Source organism: Ceratosolen solmsi, unplaced genomic scaffold (assembly GCF_000503995.2).
Source record: "Ceratosolen solmsi marchali unplaced genomic scaffold, CerSol_1.0 scaffold57, whole genome shotgun sequence".
In the NCBI taxonomy this organism is placed as follows: domain Eukaryota; kingdom Metazoa; phylum Arthropoda; class Insecta; order Hymenoptera; family Agaonidae; genus Ceratosolen; species Ceratosolen solmsi.
This window is the reverse complement of record NW_011948427.1, coordinates 5,010,929-5,027,385: the sequence shown is the minus strand read 5'-3', so window position 1 is coordinate 5,027,385 and position 16,457 is coordinate 5,010,929. Positions and strand designations below refer to the sequence as shown.

The following is a 16,457-nucleotide window of genomic DNA, read 5'->3' as shown; positions in this document are numbered from 1 at the left end:
TCCCCCCACTCTCTCTCTCCCCGCCCCTCCCCCGGCATCATTATCAGCTCCCTTAAGCGCTTCGCCATTCCTTTTGGTTTTGTATAGATTAGGAATGGAGATTAGTAGCGAGGCCGATTGTCGTCCATTTTCATGCAGCACTGCCGTGCGATCGTGGCCTTTCATTTTTAATAATTTTTTTTTTTTTTTAACAATTGTCCACCGAGAACAAGGACTTTTTAGAAGTATAGCGCGACTCGTGCTTAGCTGTTTAGTGCAATGACGTTATCGGCGTCGATACTTTTTTTTCCCAAACATTAATACACAGACAAGAATGACTCACATGTTTTATTCCTTATTTGTTATTAGAGAGCATTTCATAGGTAGAAACAACGAAGGACTTGTAAATTTGCTAATAAGCCTCCATCAATGTTATTTATTAAAAATGCTAAAGTCGTGGCTGGTCCACCACTCGCGTTAATCCGACAATTCATACGAGCGTCAATAATTCTTTCTTTATTAACAAATATTTTTATTAATGTATAATCACATTGAAATGTACGTAAACACACATATGCGCACGTGAAACTGTATATTGCAACTAAGTTATTAGTATTAAAATGTATACGATAAGCAATGGGATGCTTTTAAACGAATAATTCATTAATTGATAAAATTTATAACAAAATTTTAATACGTCGAGTGATGTTTTTCGATAAAGTCCTTTTATAATTATATACACATAATAAAAATTACAATCTTCTACTTGCGAACATCCATTCGTTTATTAGATCAATTGATGAATACAAATAAGTTTGTTTAGTTGAATTACAAGGACCTATTAAAATTCGGCTGACTTATCTTGAAAATAAAACGCAAACGATTATTATTAAAACAAAGTTTAAATTTTCAATGTCGTTGAAAAATCGTATGGAATTTGATTGAATCACTATTTTCTGTGCATTAACGATTTCGTATACAATAAAATATGCAGATTGACTCTTTCCATGCGCTGAATAATAAATTATTTTCCACATTGGATATATTTTTTTTTCTTAATTACGACATTTAGTTGCGCATTGATAAAGTCGATATAGATGATTAAAACATGAAATGAAAATTAAATAATTGAGTTTTGTTTTCAAATGCCAAACCAATTGACAATACGATGTATAGAAGAAAGTATATCAACATTAATCAAATCATTGGATAAATTTACGTTTCTACTTTAAAACAAATCTTCTTAAATGCTTCGATTACAGTCTTTAATTATATCGTTGAATCAAATACTTTCTTCGTATGCTAAAATAAATTTGCTAAGTTGATTAGAAAAGAGCGTGCAGTGCATTTATTCGATTGTCTACGGGTGTCTTAATACCCGCGGTTTATTAACGAAACTCAATTATTTATCAAGAAGCCAAGGAAACAAATTGCGATAGAAACAAAACCACTAGAAGTGCATATTGCATTGTTCTATGAAAGTTATGTAGGCAATACCAACAAAAACCTACGGTGAGGAAAATACGCCCGAACGTCATTATATGTCTCTGATGTGTTTTAATTTACTATTAATTATTTCTATCACAAAGAACTTTTTTTTTAATCGTGTATTTTTTTAATATTCATATAGGATACTTATATTCATACTCTCTCTCTCTATATATATATATATATATATATATATATATATATATATATATATATCGCTTCATATAAATTGCTATTACAGTATTAAGTGATCACGCAGATGTAAGAATTTTATGGTTTTTGACTATTTTATCATTAAGATTATCATGAGTAGATGTTTCTTGCTTTTTTATTTTAGTGATTATCGTTTTGAGTAATATTAATTACCGTTTACGATAATTAATTTGAAATATAATAGTTAAATTGATTTTACGCATTGAAAATTTATTAATTGAATAATTGATTTCATTTACAATATTTTAATAATAATATTAAAATCCGTGAGTATAAAATTGAATTAATCCTTATGGGAATTCCCATGAAAACGTTCAAAATAGACGAACGGCCGGTACTTTTACTACACGTACAATAATATCAATTTTAAAAAGAAATAAAAATGAAACGAAAAATTTAAAAATCCTGACACTTCACGAGCGCATTCCTCGACCGCCGGGAATTAAATTTGTTGTTTTTGTTGTTTTTGTTAGGCACATGTTAGTAATAGTTAGTGTTCCCCAACCACGCGCCGTGGCTTCCGCCGAGCCCCGAGAGGAGAGCCGATAAGCGGATGTTGGTGCGTACCAAAGAGATTATCAAAAAATAAAAAATAAAAAAAATGTAAAATAACAGAAACAGTGACAGAAATACCAGAAAATATACAAGGTAAACAAAAATAAAAGACATAGATAAACAAACGTGTAAACATAATCTAGTCACATTGATTACTCAATTAGAGAAGAAAGAAATACAGAGCGTAAGCGAAAGAGCAAGATTACTAAGATAGAGAGTGAGGAAGAGACAGACAGAGACAGACAGAGACAGACAGAGACAGACAGACAGAGAGAGAGAGAGAGAGAGAGAGAAAGAGAGAGAGAGAAAGCGATTGTGGATGTGTGTAATAATGTGATATAGCGCATAAAAATGAAAGGTAAAGAGGTAGTGATTGAGTAAGATGGTAAGAGCTTATGTGTGTGCGCGTGCGCGCGTGCTTGTGCGTATCGTGTGCGTGAGAAAGAGAGAGTGAGACAGAGAAAGATATATATATATATATATATAGATAGATAGATAGAGTGAGAGAGAGAGAGAGAGAGTGAGAGTGAGAGAGAGAGAGTGAGAGAGTGAGAGAGTGAGAGAGAGAGAGAGAGAAATAAAGCGAATGAGTAAGTATTTGCGTTATCTATAGAATGGGGTTAGAGGTTAGTGAGGTTAGAGATTTATGCTCAGAGAATAGGCCGTGCAGGAAAATTGGCGCGGGAAGCAAAAGCTTATCTTTTTTAAAAAATGTATTTTTTTTAAGTATTCTTTTCATAAAAAATAAGTAAAGTTCTCAATAAATAAAGTTAAGAGTAAATTAGAGAAAATAAATCACGCCCTGCGAGAGAAAATATGTACTCGGTGCTCACCATCATCAGTTTTTTAGCGCGGATAATTCGTGTGTTTTTCGTGTGGCGGGTTGCGAGTGAGAGATTTTTTCAGACTTTCAGGGCCTGATCCCGGTGCGGCTCGAACTCGGCGGGGCTGGCGGGGAAGGGGAAGGGAGATTTTTTAAACGCTGGCACTGCTCGCGCGTACGCACGTAAAAACACGATTTCTTTGTTTTTATAGTGATTATGTCTATATATTTTTTTTTATTTTTTTTTTTTTTTTTCATAACAAAAGCATCTTTATAGAGAAAAATCCTTTTAATTTTCTATTATGCTTATCTATCATAAGTTTACTTAATTAGCAACATTGTGGCGTATTTAGTTGAAAATGTTCTCTGTGTGTGTACGTGCGTGTGCGCCACACATCAGCGCCAGGCGTTATTTAATAGTAATATGAAAAGCTCAAGTCTTTTTAACGTTTTTATACAGTGTTATTTATTAATTAAGATATTTTTTAATGTAACACTTATTACAGATGGTACAAATATTCCTATACCTAAAGAGAGAGAGAAAAACTTTTGTGTATATGACTGCGTGTTCGTTTTCATAAATCTTTGTATGTATATATATTTTTTTCTTTTTTTTTTCTTCTTTTAATTATTTTCCATCATATATGCTGTATTTGCTTTATAATAATTCATCATTATCAAATTTTGTAAATAATAAATAAGTACGTGCATACAATATAGAATTGCTTGGATCCACGAAAGTTTGATAAGCCCGAATATTGTGAATTCACAAAATTCATTTAATCGTGTACATAAACTTTTGTGGATTGCCGACGCATAATCGAAAAAAAGAACATCGACTAGACTTTGTTGCCGCTCGTCTTATCGGGGAAAAAAAAAAAATTGTAACGAACACAAGCACTTTTATCGTCGTGTCATAAGTGTATATATAAATTCCATATACAACACTAGAAAAAGGCGCACGTGATGCATAATTTTTTTCGTCCTTTTTCAATCGAACGTTTCGTCGTATCTTGCGTTACGGACGTCACATCCAACAGGTTCAAAGGTAACAGTTGATAACGGGGTTTGTATCGGGATATCAAGGATAAGGTTCACAACGGGGACGAGAGAGAGAGAGGGAGAGAGAGAGTAACAAAATATTGTGTATATCAGGATTCGTATAATAAAATTGTCAAAAGTTTAACAAAACAGCAATAATAAAGGTGAAATTCAAAAAAATATGAGCATTACTCGATGAATGGAGAAAAAAATATAATAACGGAGATTTTTATTCTTGCAATATAAAGATTTTATAACAGATATGTGTTTTGTACGTAACGTATGATAAAGATAAACACAACACAAATGGGGTCCGATAGGGCGGTAAGGGGAATTGGGGGCAGGGGGTATTTGGTGAGGGTGTCACTATATGGTGTCGTGGCGCCAGCTCGACTTCTCCGTCTTCTTTTCGCTGTGTCGCCTTATGTTCATACACGTGTATTTATAGATATAATAAACCTGTATGTAATACGAGGAGTCTACAGTATTGCAAAACACCGGGTAGGACAATCGTCACGGGGACTCATGCACACCCACTCTACTGTATATATTGGCATCCCATCGAGCATCTAAGGTGTATGTACGTACCTACACGTTCGTACAGGTTAAGGATTTATAGAAGAAAGCGAAACAAGTAACATAAGAAATCGAAGAAAAATCCCGGGGAGAGACGATTTTTTTTTTCCTTTATACGCGGGGAAGAAGGGGTCGGGAGTTTGGCTAGGGATTTACTTGGTATATCAGTGGATAAGGGGAGAAGGTAAGAAGGGGAGGGGATACGACGGGAGGATGCACTCACTCGTAGCTCTTGAACTGCTCGCCCTGATCCATAGAGAGGCAGCCAGCGCCACCACCGAAGCCGTAGCCCTTGGGTCCGAATTTGCGACCATGGCAGACTCTGCAGAAAAGTTCGCCTTCGTGCTCGCTGCAGTTTGTCGAGTCAAGCAGTTTACCGCAAAGACCTGCAACGAACAACGACCCCCACGACTACTTAGCTTTCTCCACTTTTACAACGGTTACCTCCTTCCCGCTTCTTAATTAAAAGCGTTGGCCAAACTAACTGTATCATAGAATTATCAACTCAATTCCCGGAGGAAAAATGCTTTCTCTTATCACTCCAGTATTGCAATATTTTCATCATATATATTTTTCAATATTTTAACCTGGCCTCTTCAAAGCCACACATCAATTTTCATTTCTCAGAGTTGATTGTCACGATATCCCTCGTTTCCTTTCATATTCAAATTCTGACTATAATAGTTTTTCAGTCTTAATTACCGATAAAAGACATCAAATTTATCAATTCTACGTAATATAGTATCGGAATACCATTATCTTATATCATTGGATCGCTCGTAATATTTAAGAGAAGAAGACAAAATATATTTTATCATTATTTATCAGTTGATGGTCAATTAAAGAATTTACAATTTACAATTTCATCGATTAATACCGAGCGAATGAATTAACAATAATATCTTTTCTCGTTTAAATTTTAAATAATCACAATATATTAGTACAAATCATTGTCTTATAAATCTAATCATACAATTTAATTAACCAATGTAAATATTCGAATAGTTTTTTTTTTTTTTTTTTTTTTTTTTTTTTTTTTTTTCTTTTTATAGTATGAGAATATTTAGGAAACTTTTTTTTTTTCGAGGCGAAAATGTATATAAATGGGAAAATTCTTTGTTAGAAAATCAAATAACGTATTTTACATTTATTATATTCCAAATGAAAATGTAATTTATACGTGTAAAAAGTGACGCTTTGCAAATACTTGTATTTTTTTAATAACAAAACAAATCATCATTAGATGCAATTCTTCAAATTATCCTCAAATAAAAATACTTATGAAATCATTGATTCGCCAATTTAATATTTATATAATTAAAAGTAAAATTGAATAATGATAATTAAAATTATTTGTATAATGCAAGTTAAGTATTTAAATCTTTTATCGTAAATTCATTGTGCAGGTAATTGCTATTCTGACGGGCTCATCGGCTGCCTTAATATACGTTTCTTAATAATATTGGCATAATCGGAGAATATTTTTTATAAATCAATAGAAATTGCATGAAAACCTCAAAATCAGCATTAATTAATATACAAATTGTTACCTCAATAGTAATATATTTTAACGAAGTTTATTATAGAAATCGAAATGAAATTAAGAAGAAAAAAATACAAAGAAAAGAGAATTGGTAATTAAATGATGTTTGGACGCCATCTATAGATTTATAAAACAATTTCCAATTTCATTTGATTATAGGAGGAATATCACTTCATTCGAAATCGAATTTAACTATGGAAATTTATATTGCAAGTGCAAAAATAGTCGTGTATGAACTCACCGCATTTGAAGCACATTTTGTGCCATTTCAGTCCACCGGCTACGCGCTCTTCAGCGGCGTAGACCGATTTTCCGCACTTCGGACACTTTGCTTGTTCTACTGGTTTGTAAGGCATTTTGTGATTTTATTTACTGTAACAAAAAGAAAATAGTACGTATGTATATAATATATATATATAAATATATATATATATATTGATTAATTAATTAATATTTTCAGATTGCAGTAAGATCGTAAAATTACGTTTCGCGCCATAAAGAAGGTATTTTTTTCTTAAGAAAAACTCTGATATGACTATCAATTTTATTTTTACGTAAGTTGAATTCACATTTTTGCGATATTATTTACATAGTTACTAGTACATACGAGTTTTGAAATTGCTTTTTACGTTATTTAGATGCATTATTACTGTGAGATTATAGTAGTTATCATCAGTTTTTCATAATATACATTTACGTTCGAGAAGCGAATGTACACAATGGTCTAGGGTTCAAAAGAAAATTATATTGACTATGTGAAACGGAATTAATTGCAATTCATGGATTGGAATAAAATAGAATACTAGAAATTAATGCTTCATTCAATTTTTTCAATCTAATGTATTTTTAATATAAACGATTATTAATGTAATAAAAATTTTATTATTTTAACATATTTGATTTAATATATTATATATTTGTTATATATTTAATGTTTTGTATGTATGTATATATATATATATATATATATATATATATATCTATTTGTTTTTTCTTTCATTAATGTATCGTTTCAACATTTGCATCAATTATTATTTTGAGATCCTTGTGATAAGTGTGGACATTGAGGCTTTGTTGAATAATAACAATTAATACACACGCACGCACGTGTATTAATTTTTAAAAATAATCTTATTTTTATTGACAACCTATTGGAAATAAATAATATATGATAAAATCTAAAAAGAGGAAAAATTGTAATTCCATCTCTACGAATTTACAAGTGATAGGGAATTATCGTTTTTGATCAACTGGCGATATTATCCGTAAATTATTTCTCTCTAGCCAAAAGTTTTCTCTTTCACAACACCGATCCTTACTGCCTCATTAAATAACAATATTTATTTCATGAATGATTTGTCTACTTATAGTAGTGAACTTTATACAACTGCAATTTATTCATAAAAAGATTAAAATTTATCGATTGAAAATTTGATCGTCTGAGTGTATTTTTAACAAGAATTGCGAACGTTGTGCCTCTATTTTCGACTAGAAATTAATGCAATATAAGCGCTAAATTAATTTTAGTTATTCATAAGATGCAAACTAACTGGGCTTAGTCTCGTTTCATTATTAATTTTTCCGTCTAAAGAGTAATAATGAGACGATTTTCGTTTGACTGCGAACATATTACGGCTACCCTGCAGCACCTTCAAATCCTAAATCACTAAAAATCAAGTTCCTAAACAACTTTAGACGCCCCATAAAAACGCGCGGAGATTCGAATTCTTACAAAAGCCATAAGAGCGCGATGGAGGAAAAATAGAGGAAAAATAGAGGAAAAATAGAGGAAAAATAGAGGAAAAATAGGAAAAATAAAATAGAGGAAAAATAGAGGAAAAATAGAGGAAAAATAGAGGAAAAATAGAGGAAAAATAGAGGAAAAATAGAGGAAAAATAGAGGAAAAATAGAGGAAAAATAGTTTCCGGAAAGTCTTGCCTCCTCACCCTCCGCCAATGCCAACTCCGAGGGCATTATCTAACGCTTGGTTACGAAAATGGAAGGTAAACAATCCGCTGTGGACGACTACTCAACGTATCGGCCACCATCCTCCTCCTCACCGTGCATCTATTTCGGTCATCAGCGCTCATGGGATAATGGCGTGGCGTGAGGCGCAAGTAGAAAAAGACGAGAACGAGCGGACGGAGCGCCGGCAAAGTGTCTGCGCATTCTATATTGGTGCGGGCACGTAGGCCGTGAAGCGGACGGACGTCGTGTCAGGGCCCGTATTAGGGAAGCTCGACGACTAGCATTTCCTACCCACTGCGCCGCTCACCCCGCCTTTTAGGGGTACGTGGTTCTCTCCCCTTCGTTACGTTGTATCGTCATGTCGCGTCTTAGGGCTATTATCATCGTCATCGCCGTCAGTCATCGTCACTCAGTTTCACCATTCTCACGGGCGCAGTCGCTATTATTATCATCGAATGCTGTTGGCATTATCAACCGTCGCTGCCGGCTATTATTTAACATTATTCTTAAATATTATTAAATAACACAATGATTATTGTACGAACCGTTCATTAATTACGCCTACACATGCTTTTACAATTAGCTTATTGAGTATTTGAAATTCGATCGGAGCAACGAATTACTCACAACATTGATCTTCAATGATATTTCAATCTTAATGTGATAAAGTTATTACGTTCGTATTGTATCAAACAAATCTATTTTTATGTTTCGTTTAATCTCTTTTCTCTTCATACTTATTAAACGGTAAAAAAAATTTCTTTTTTCTTTTTAATTATTACTATTACATAACATGTATTACAGTTGTAACTATTATGCATTATTGTTTATACAATCAACGTTCAACTTAACGATAAATTAATAATATTACATTACGGTTTTTATAAGTCATTGTAAAGTACAATTATTATCTGTAAAGCAGAATTATTATCATTAGTAATTATTTATAATCAATTATTTAAAGTCGTTAATTGTTAATTAATTTAGATTGAATGGTTGTAAATTTCAATATATAAAAAGCTCTTTGTTTAAATTTACACCTACAATTCCTATCGTATTCTTATGATTATTGTATGCATTGTGATACGATTTTCGATAACATTTATCGTAAATGTTGCCAATGCGTTCACAAGCCTTTCACTTTAAGAAGTTCCATAAGTCGTAAAAAAATTTTAAAAAAATTTATGCATTAAATACAATGATTTTAAAAGAAGCCGAGACATCGTGATTCCCTTCATCATTTCTTTTGATTTTTCTTTCTCATCGCCTCTTCCCCTTCTCCTTCACTACCATTTATTTCTCATATACTTTCTACAGTTAATTTTGATCCTTTATCCTTCTCTCCGTTGATCCCGACTGCTCAACCCCTACTTCATCTAACGTCCAGCGTCATTCTACTACCCCTTCCCGATAAATTACGCGCCACCGGCTGAATTTTCTCCCTTCCTCGCGCTCATAGCCAAAATCAACGCCCCTCTTGCGCTTAACCTCCCCCCCCCCATCCCCACCCAATACTTGTTCACTCTCATTCACTCACTCACTCACTCGCTCACTCTCACTCTCTCTCTCTCTCTCTCCCTCTCTCATTCTCTATCTCTCTCTCCTCTACCGCAATCGCCTAGCGCGAATCTCATCCCCTCCAGAGGGCAACGACGGCGTCCATATACATAGTGTCTGTCCCGCCCCTTTTGCATGTTCTCTCATTCTACGTTCAAGTGAGTCGCAACGTTTACTTTTCGAAATACGTGTGCGTAGAATTTCATTTTTTATCTATTTATCTTTTCTGTTACATTGTAACCTTGGTAGTTATGCTCATAAAGTCACCGTTTGTATGTAAACAAGATTTAAACAATACTTAATTTTTGGTATTCATTTTTATTTTAAATCGCCTGCGAACTTACATTATCGTTTGTCAGTCGCAATTGTACAAATTAGGAAATGTGCATTCGAATAAATTGTATTATACACATAAACACGCGCGCGCGTACATACATCCATATATATATATATATATATATATATATATATAGTGTGTGTGTGTGTGTGTGCGCGCGCGCGCGCGCGCGCGTGTGTGTGTGTGCATGGATGTATGCGGTAAATAATAAAGATACTTCTTCTATGCAAGAATCTGGATATCTATCAAACGTAAATTTTATTTCCTCTTAGGAGTGGATGAGAATTTTGATCGCCGAGATCAAACGTTCGATTATTAACTCAGATAGACTATTATCCTTTGAATTGTCCATCATTAGAAAAGTAGTGTTTATTAATTTTAATCCCACATTAATAATATAGTTAATTTGATAATTAGAACCTGCGAAAATTAATAAAAATATCTATTGTTTTACAATCGAATGTCATTAGCGACATAATAGATGACTCGTTATCTCTATCCATTACTCACAATTAAATTCTCGTTCAATTATTGATATTTCACGATCTACGCGCAAATTTTGATGTTTTTAATGCATTTTTTCTACTTTTTTATTTTCATCGATGTGCCTCTGATTTTATTTGTCATAAAATTGTAGCATTGATATTAATTGCTTGTAAAATAATTAAAGAAACGGTTAAAATCCTTTCAAATGTCCGTGGGAAGGTAATTCAATATTTCAATTAAATAAAATTAGTTGTCACTAATTAATTGTCGCTAGCGAAATATAGGCAACGCTGTTTATTGTTAATAGCCATTACATTTTACCGCATATCGCATTACTAGCTAATATATTTGCGTACGCTGCACGTACATGTATACACACATGTTTATTAGAGTTCGTTGTAATCGTGCGTAAGCGGAAAATATTGAATCTATTAATAAATGCACGCGTCGTGTGCTACGCTCTTTCAACCGATTTCACCTACTTCTTCTACTGCTTGCTATACACGATTCGCCTGCACATGTGCGTGTGTGTGCTTGTTTCTGTAGATATAAGCGCCCGCGCACTCAAGCAAAAACTTACAAACTCGCAAGGTAGGTAATTAATCATTTTCTGTTCGTGCGAGATGTAATTTTAGATGATTATATATCGAAGATAAATTATGCAACTTAGATACATATTTATTTACATTAATATTTATTAAGGCTCATTTTATAATATTGGTAAATAATATGAAATAATTATAATGATAAGATACATTGTTCTTATGTTTTTAAAGTCCAGTCATTAATATTGATAATGATGAATATGTATATTGCAGGGACTTTATTATATACGCTGACCCGCGATATAAGCACTATAACAATAATATTAAATTTGAAACTTGAATTGCATTAGATGGAATTATTTTACGAAAGACTTAGAGTAGTTTCTAAAATTGTCAATGAAATTATTTTAATCTCTAGATTAATTATCGTCATATTCTATTATTAAGCCCAATTTATATTTACGATTTTATTTTCGACGTTTATTCTATTAAAATAATAGTTATTGGTAATATTATATTCTGAAATACATTATATTAATTTATACTTTATGCTATTAACGAGTGCAGAGACGAGAATAGGCATACACATTTTTCTTTTTTTCAAATAAATCATTTTAATAATGTTAATAGTTATTGTCTATTTATTGTATTAATATGAATGTTCATTTAACGATTATCTCAAATTTTAAGTCATAATCATGAGACAGATTTTTTATTGTATAGATTTCATAGTAGAGGTAAGTATTGTATATTGTATTGTAGATAGAATTATATGGATTTAAAATAAACTTCCGGTGCTTACGACAAGAATAATGTAAATTTGCTTCACGGCAACGCTCGTAATTTTGCGAGATTTTTAAAGTCTTTTTTTTTTTGTTTTTTTTTTTTTTTTTTTTTTTTTTTTTTTTTTGTTTTTAGTAATTCAATTCGAATGATAAAAAATGCAGTTGGAAACTTCTAATCGAATTGATTCATTATCGAATTAATTTTAATGAACGACTTGATTCGTGTACCGAAATTTTGAACAATATCCAAGTAACGACTATTTACATCACCGTTGAGGTCACGTAAACAAGCATAAGGGGTGCAAATAACCGGAAGTACGACTATATCCATCCATTCGACGACGAGTCGTTGATAATAAGTTCTTATAGCAAAATTCGGCTATTTTTAGAAGAAGAGGACACTGACATTTTTTGGATGAGAATTTATAATTCTACCTAGTACTGTGTCATCATCTATTTGGAATTTTCACATTCAATATGTAATCCAAGCTGCTTTGTACGAATAACATTGTGCCTGAACCCCCGCAATGTAATTTATCTAAATTATTTATCTAAAGGAAAAGGATACGTTGATATTAGTATTATACTTATAGTTAGAGGTAAAAATTGTCCTTGGATTCATATGAGTTGAAAATCGCATGAATTTTCAATGATAATAAATAAGAAACCGTAAGGGCAGGTTTCTGTGGAGGACAATAATATTGTAAGTGCTCTATAAGTACTCTTTCCGGTTCCGAAGATCTTGTGAGTCATCGCGAGTCTGTAAAGCATATAACACTAACCCAGTGACCGAGCTTATTCTTAAAAATGTAAATGATCGAATGGAGGGTTGAACGACCTGGTGAGCGATCGTCCCCTCTGGCTCCCGTCTATGGATGACGTCGTAATTGGGACCCGTGCGAGGACGCACTTGTTGGGAAAACCGGAGTTGCTCGCCAATATCCGGTCCAACGTTATGCAAGTATCCACCGGCAGCTCTCTCTCTCTCTCTCTCTCTCTCTCTCTCGCTCTCTCGTTTTCATACTCATGGGTGTACTCACGTCGATATAATCGAATGTCGCTGAGGGCCCGGCGTCTCTCCTTGCTCGTCTCCTCGATATCGTTAGCCGGTACGAACGGGGTGGGAGCCGATTTTAGGCTGTCTTATCGCTAGCTTGTCCTTTCTTCCTTTCTCTCGCCGCACTCTCTAAAACACCGCACACTAATACTGGATTTCGAATGGCGGTGCTCGCCGCGGGCCCGTCCTAGTCATACAGAGCTTTGCACACGGCACGTGCGTTGGGAACGTCAGCGTTGTGTGCCGTGGCGAACGAGATGTTACAGAGAGACAGAGAGAGAGAGAGAGAGAGAGAGAGAGAGAGTAAGTGGGAGGGTGAGAGGGTGAGAGGGAGAGAGCAGTTGTAGCAGGCTTCTCGGACAACTCTTCTCTCTATCTTCCTTTATCTACCTCCCTCCTACCCTCCCGACAGCATATACTCTCCCTCGCTCTCTCTGTCTCTCTCTCTCTCTCTGTCTCTCTCTCTCTCTCTCTCTCTCTGTTAATTTGGATGCCCTCGAGAATGACAAGGATGGAGAGAGCGCTTACTTCCGTAGTACCGAGAGAGACAAATTGCTGAAGGGTGATGCTGGCATCGACTTACTCTATGATTTTCATGAGCGTTGTCGCACTTACCGCCGGATGCTAATGAGGCGCGGATAGTACCGGAACTTGTATTAAGCGTCTTCAACACTCGGAACTCGGTGTGTATTTACCGGCAACGTTTAATTGCCCGTCGTTTCTCACCCATGCTAATGCTAATTTATCACCCCTGACATGTTTCTACCAACGAGACGCTTTTAGTTTATTTAGCTTGACCAGCCGCATTTTTTTCAAACAAATATTATTTTATGATTATTAATTAGCACGATGAATTAAGCGTAAATAAATGGATTTGGCTTAGCTGATGAATCTTCGTAATTACCTTTTTAAAATACACGCGAATATGCTGATATTGTATTGATGATGAGCATACAATTCTTCGAAATCTTTTTATCTGTCTCGTTTTAAATATATACTGCACGTGTAGGATTTGGCATCTGAAAAATATGGAAACCGAAAGAGGAAATATAGTTAATTGTGTACAATAATTTTTAGAAATATAACTGACATATCCATTTAGAAATCATTTATATAATTTATCATATTTATATTATACTATTTTCTCATTAAACTATTTTATAAATATTCAACGTATTTGCTATCGTCTTTAATTAGAAATAGAACGATTGCTTTTACATTTATATTTGTCCATTCGCTTCGAAACATCACTAATTCAATGATTTACTTAATGATTATTAAAGTTATTCCTCCATTTATCATTGAGTGAAATATTAAAACAGCTAACAATATGAAAACTTATGCAATAAAAGCTGTTTATAAGTGATTTCTACAACTTTGATGAAACGAGCAATACCGATCACACTGTCAATTCTAAAAGAATTTTTTTAAATATCATGAGTTTAATCGTTTTCTAGTAGATTAACATTTACATAAACATATATATATATATATATATATATATATATATATATATATATATATATAATGATTTTTACTTTGCATTTTTACTTGATAAACTATTCTTTGAGTTTTAATAATATAAAGTCTTTATTCATACCATCACTTTCTATTAATCAAAATTCATATTACATTTTAAATATATGAAATGGATTTTTTTTTATTTAAATAACAATTTATTATGATTATCAATCTCAGTAATCGTTTAAATACTTAAAATATTAATTTAATTTTATGTGGATTAGCAGGTAAATTAAGAAAATCAGTAATTCTGATAAACTTCAATTTTTAGCTTAATAAGTATAATTTAACAATTCAAATCAATCATACTCAAATTAAAAATAGGAGTTCATAATAAATGAATTACTACAATTCATAGAAATAAATAATATTTAAAAATCAATGAGTCATTTATTCCTTATAGCAAATAACTAATAACGAAGGATGATTAACGAACGAAAGGTCAAATAATCGTTTATGTTATCTGGACGAAAATTAATTTTTTTAAAACTTTAGTTCTGTACGTTTTATTTATAGAATTTGAATGAAATACATTATTGCAATTTCTATTTTACAATCATACTTTCATTGCAAAATAAGAAAAGTACTTTATTTTTTACGAAAAATTTAGTATTTCTGTACGTTTGCGAGCTTCACTGTAACATTAAATATATATTATCAGTATTCGTATGTTTTAAGGATATTCTATATTTATGATTATCATTGTTATTCTTTTCTTTTTTTTTAATTTTATTATGGAAATTACAACAATATAAATTGTTGTAAATATGCAATGTAAATAAAACAATACAAATTCACAAGTAAATTATAATTCAGTAAAGTCGAATCAAGTCAATGTCTTATTTATTATATACCCAAATTTATAGAAAATATTAGTGTATAAATTTATAAAGTCTATAAACCGATTATTTATTGATTACGTTTTAAACAAATTCTTTCTTAGTGAATAAGATTGCTTTAAAATTTTTTTCAAATAGTTGAACATAATCTTTGTTCTAATATTGAATATAAGATATTTCTTATCTAAGATAAATAATAATAATAATAATATTAATAATAATAATAATAATAAATAAAATACTTGTTAAAAAAAAATAAAAAAAAAACACTTGCATTTTGTGGTTTCTATATAATGATCTCTAATTTACATTTTGGATTTTTATTACGTAAGTTAGCCCAATAGAAGTGCACATTTGAATCTGATCTTCGCTTCTTGAAATTTATCTAAGCCTTGAAAATGTTTATGATTAGATTAGTTAATTAGGATAATAAATTTAAATGGATATTATATTGTATTACATATGAATAGAAAAATTAATTTAATTATAATTTCAAATAAATTAATTTTATTTGAAAATGAGCTTTTATGGTAGTACTTGAATAAAGATGGATGTAATTTAAATTTAATAGAATTGGCTTTTTTAATTATTTAAAAAAATATATAAGTGATTTTTACTTAAAGTGAAAACAATTGGCATTGATATCAGATAAATATAGCATTATAATAATAATATGGAAAATAAAATAAAAAGAAAAAATGTAATAGTTTGAAGAATAGCAGAATTATGTATTAGAATAAAATAAAAATCATTAGTAAATTGAATTGAATTGAATTGAATAAAAATATTTCGCTTCGTGTAAGATGAGCCTAAAATAATACTAATTTCACGTAAAACTTTGGAGTTGCTACTTTATTCTTTAATATAATATTTTACTTGATGCCATGATTCAGCAATATTATTAGTATTCCTATAAATCCAAGTTTTGGTCCACATAATTTTATAGATATTCTATAGAATCTATTTTATAAAAGTAACCTACATAGAATGTTTGAAGAAATTTAACTATAAAATAAAAGAAATAATAAATATATTCTCCTTATCGAAGTGCAAGTCTTATTTCGGCTATTTGGTCACGTAATAAATAAATTTTTTATGAAAATTTAATTTCACATAACTAATAAATATGCATTGATGATATTA

At 31.8% G+C, this 16,457-nt stretch overlaps 1 protein-coding gene across 1 annotated transcript in view; it reads right to left on the bottom strand.

The window, feature by feature from the left end:
* Positions 1-13,196, bottom strand: part of LOC105363478 (muscle LIM protein Mlp84B) — a 29,807-nt gene extending 16,611 nt beyond the window's left edge. The window contains exons 1-3 of the mRNA XM_011501190.1: positions 12,938-13,196; positions 6,460-6,590; positions 4,899-5,061 (exon numbers count right to left, since the gene is read on the bottom strand). Coding sequence (XP_011499492.1) covers positions 4,899-5,061; positions 6,460-6,574 — 278 coding nt within the window. The 5' untranslated portion in view covers positions 6,575-6,590; positions 12,938-13,196. The remainder of the gene's footprint in view (positions 1-4,898; positions 5,062-6,459; positions 6,591-12,937) is intronic.
* Between the last annotated feature and the right edge of the window lie 3,261 nt (positions 13,197-16,457).